Source organism: Lactuca sativa, chromosome 8 (assembly GCF_002870075.4).
Source record: "Lactuca sativa cultivar Salinas chromosome 8, Lsat_Salinas_v11, whole genome shotgun sequence".
NCBI lineage: Eukaryota > Viridiplantae > Streptophyta > Magnoliopsida > Asterales > Asteraceae > Lactuca > Lactuca sativa.
The window spans coordinates 258881550-258886117 of NC_056630.2; the positions used below are offsets into that span (position 1 = coordinate 258881550).

General features: G+C 32.9%; 1 protein-coding gene across 1 annotated transcript; it reads right to left on the reverse strand.

Moving 5' to 3' along the window:
• Window positions 1-1592: 1592 nt before the first annotated feature.
• LOC111903606 (glycosyltransferase BC10) lies at window positions 1593-4176 on the reverse strand. The gene is made up of 2 exons (XM_042897581.1): window positions 2878-4176; window positions 1593-2264 (listed from the first exon to the last, which is right to left on the reverse strand). Exons 1-2 carry the CDS (start codon window positions 3454-3456, stop codon window positions 1626-1628), a joined length of 1218 nt encoding a protein of 405 aa, XP_042753515.1. The 5' UTR covers window positions 3457-4176; the 3' UTR covers window positions 1593-1625.
• Window positions 4177-4568: the final 392 nt, after the last annotated feature.

The window sequence follows — 4568 nt, forward strand, 5'->3', positions numbered from 1 at the left end:
TCAAACTCGTCAAGTTTCTATACAAAAAGGAATAAATTATGATTTCATATACATACCAGAAACCATGTGTTACAGTTTTTGTCTTTGTATTTTTTGTTTTTGCTTTTATTACTTTATGGAGGACCTGTTGTGGCCCATATTGTGTGTTTAATTCAAGGGATAGAGTGAACATTTTTATTGTAATTTTTGTTTTACACTTCATATTTTCATCATCTTCATTTAAAGGAAAAAAAAAACATCAAATGCTATGGATTCCTCTATATTTGACTTATTTTTTTCGTTATTTGATATATATAATGTGTGTTTTATAAATTGAAATTTTGATGAACCATATGCATTAAGAAAATATATTGGTAGAATATAACTTTTATTCCAGATTTTTTTTCATTTGAAAGATTTTTCAGTTTACATGAAAAAACAAACCAAATAACCCGTAACTAAATTCTCCAAAATATAAAAAACCGGATTTATATATTTTGTTTATAATTCGTTTACAGATGTTAAAAACCAGGATAAAGTGAAACATTTATAAGTAACCAGATTAAAGTCTTAAATTGAAATCTGATTAACTCAAGGGAATTATACCCTGAAACGGTTAACAGTATGAAGATTGTAGACCTTTGCAAGTAAATTAAGTTTTATAAAGGTAAATTATGTAATTTAACAATTTTTAAGTTTTTTTTAAGAAAATAGAAAAAAATACCACTTTCTCTCGAACATCCATTTTGGAGTAAACATTAGTTTTTTGTTGTATTGTCTTTGTAGATAAAAAAAAACGTGATGTTGAAAAATCAAAGAAACAAATAAACACTAAACTACTAAGAGCACCTATAAAATTAATAAGGAAATTAGAAATTCAAATTATGTTCATGATGACTTTAATGAAAGTTTATAGTCGTTTGATGTTTTAAATGATCTTAAACCATCAGGTTTGTCAATTCATAAGTTAGTATTATAAGTTGTTCAAGTTATGTTAATAAGGAATATTGATCAGAAATATGATTTTTGTAATGGATCGAGACTAAGGGTTATAGCACTGGGTAATCGGGTTATAGAAGCAGATATAGTTCAATGAAATAATATAGGAAATCGTACTTTTTTCAAAGAATGTCTTTGACGTCTTCGAATAAAATGATTCATTTCACATTTAAAAGAATACAATTTTCACAACTATATTTTTGCGATAAATATAAACAAAAGTCAATGGCAGTGTTTATCGAAAGTGAGATTGTTTTTTAGATAACCCGTGTTCATTCATAGTCAATTGTATGTTGTATTTTCTATAGTAAAAAGTGGAGACAGATTAAAAAATATTGATTTTAGACAATAACGGTAATTAACTAATTAATAGGATATATCTAATGTTGTATTCAAATAATTCTTTGAAAATTTATCAATAGGTTTTTTATTAGTGTATATTGAATTTCTTAATTATTCATTATTTCGTTTATATTTATTTCAAAATTTTACCTTAAAAAATGTTTAAGATTTACACATTTATATATAATTTTTATTTAATCAATCTGTTTAATACACACCTAATACTACATTAATATGCCCGTAATATAAAAACAAAAGGAACCAACATTTTTCTTGATTGCAATTAAAGGTTTTACAAGTTAACTTCAAAAATTCATTACTTCCGGAGCTAGCTCTAATAACCTAAGCAAAGAACTTGGTACAAACTTTCTAGCAAACAAAAAGCAAACTCTTGTTCGCTCTCCATTATACATACACTCGGTTCCATTCTGCATTTGTCTCAACAAAGAAAGTGTCACCTCCCATTTTCCAAACTTGTAGGGATGAGGTCCACCTTTTGACCAGTCAACATAAGTTAACGTCCGATCTGAATTATCTTCCTTGAACTCTATATATAAGAATGTGGGGATGTAATGCTCATCTGAATAACAAGCAGGTTTGCAATAGTCTCGAAACAAAGGGTAATATTTCCTATCACAAATAATCTCTAGGGCTAGGTGGCGATCAACTTCAAACCACTGCGAGCCTTTTCGCCATTGATCCACTGTAACTGCTGGTTCCATGTTGTGGTCATATCGTCCACGCCCCACTGGTCCCTCTTTATCATAGCACTCCACAAATGTCTGTTTGGAGTTGATTAGATATGGGTAGATGGTTGAGAAGTTGTAAAGAGGAATGCATGCTTCAGAAAGAAGCACAAATCTTTCGTTATTGAAATCAAGTAATGCACTGGCTAATAGCCGACGTTCGGCTTCCACCATACTTATTTCTCCCCACGTAACCACCTGCACCATGCATTGTACATTAAGTATATCTTATTGTTTATAAATTCTAATTTTGATTCATTTGTATCCTTCTAGCAAGTTTTTGTTCATTTGTATCGTCCATCATGCATTAGCATTTTGAAAGCTTGGACATTTTGTTTATGACTACTTTTCACTTTGATTCAAACGCACCATGAACAGTATTGGTTAACGGAGAGAAAGAAACTCTAGAGTAGGTGTCCACTGAAAAGGGATTTGAAAAACAAGAATCTTTATTTTTCATGAAAAATAGAACAACAATGTTATAGAAAGTACACCATGAGCCAAATTTGAGTATAGTCACATACCCCTCGCCCTCTCAATTGGCAATGGTGAATCTAGTTATAAGACTGATTGTAATTGGGAAATACATATTCGATCACTATGCTACAAAAAGCCATGTCGCTCTTAATTTTTTGGACAATTATAATCTAAAGTGAAACGTATTACATGTTCTCTGTACTAGGGGTGTGTTACATATTTTATGTATGTGAATTAAATTATTGAATTTTAGTGGCGATGTAATATAATTGGTGTAAAAATTATGAAGTAAAAGATAAAAACACAAAAGCGATTTGACACATAATTAACATACCTCACTTGGAATTCTTCGTCCTTGAAACATCGGTTCAGGAGCCACTTCACCAACAAAATATGGTTGTGTATGAACATAAATGGAGTAAAACCCCTTATAACCACGAAAGAACCTAGCCCAAAGGGGAGATAATGGCAACCTTCCTCTTACTAAATACATGAATGCAACCTTTGGCGTCTTCTTGAATGGAGTCTTGCGTATTCTAGGAACCATCGATGCTCTCCAAAACAACTCATCATCTTTCATTCTGTGTAAAAACGCACTTGTGGCAGATGGCTTTGGTGTTTCTGTTGGCTCTTTAATCGTTCTGGTGGTGGTGTTGGTGACGATGATATTGGTAGGAGGAGTGGTGATTTCAGTTCTGTTTTGCATTTGGGGATTTAAAGGGAAAAGCCCTGAACGTTGATTATCGATTATGGTGGATGGAACTTGGAATGTGAATACTTGCTTAGATTTTGAGTTTAAGGGTATACTATAAAGGCAAAAGATTAGTGTGGCCCCAAGCCCTATACCACATACAAGTATAAGAAAATAATGGGCTAATGTTTTAAGATGCATTTGTCGAATTTCCTTCTTCATCTAGACACAATACCCACGAAACTTCAAGGAAGACGAGAAACTTGTTCCAAGAGACTGGATCCTTACAAAACTTGAAAGATTTGTTTTTCTTTCCCCGTGAACTCAACTAATTTCGATTGTTATTTACAGAAACGAGTTTCTATCTTAATTTGATGCTATGAACGTATAAAATGATCCGTTTAGGGATATAATTCTCACTCGGTGAATGTATTACACTTCTCAAGGGTATAACTATGGGACACTGGAAAACAACTGTATCTTTCCTGGGTAAGTCGCCTCATGAAATGTGAAAGGAGATCAAGAATAAGACACAACATCGTAATCGTCTTTGGGGATAAACTGTAAACAAAGGACAACTGTAAAGAGAGACCTAATTTCCCAACCCGATGAGCTATCCAGAGACATGCGAAGGTTAATCGAAAGGAAGTTTCTTTGTTGTTGTGAATAAAGCAAGACAATGACGAAATGTTGTGAAATCCACCCAGAGGAATACACCCACAAAGTGATGATGGAGGAAACGAGGAAGGAGATCGATCGGGCAGAGAGAGAGGAGAGTTGTGCCATGTGTTACTTACTAGTCCAAAAGTCGGTATTAAATCCAAAATTTCAGGGTGGCCAACAAGTTGTCACATTCGTTGGTAAGGCTTTCACTTTTTTTGGGTCTAGATGTTGACTTCTCAAAAGACGAGGAAACTCCCAAGTAACAAAAACAAGTGTTAATAACTTGAGTAAATTACATGAATGGTCCCTATGGTTTGGGGTAATTTGCACGTTTGGTCCCTAACTTATTTTTTTAACTCGGAAGGTCCCTACTATTTGGTTTTGTTACGCACTTGATCCCTACTGTTTGTTTTTGTTACACGTTTGGTCCCTATCTTATCTTAAAAAACTATTATTTAAATAGAGAAAAATAATGGGGTATGTAAGGTAAGATGAGAGGGGTAGGGTTGGAGGTGTGTTTAATTAAATAAATTAAAAAATCAAGGGAAAAATATTTTTTTAGGTAAGATAAGGACCAAGCGCGTAACAAAAACAAACAGTAGGGACTTTCCGAGTTAAAAAAATAAGTTAGGGACCAAACGCACAAATTACCCTATACCACAGGGACCATT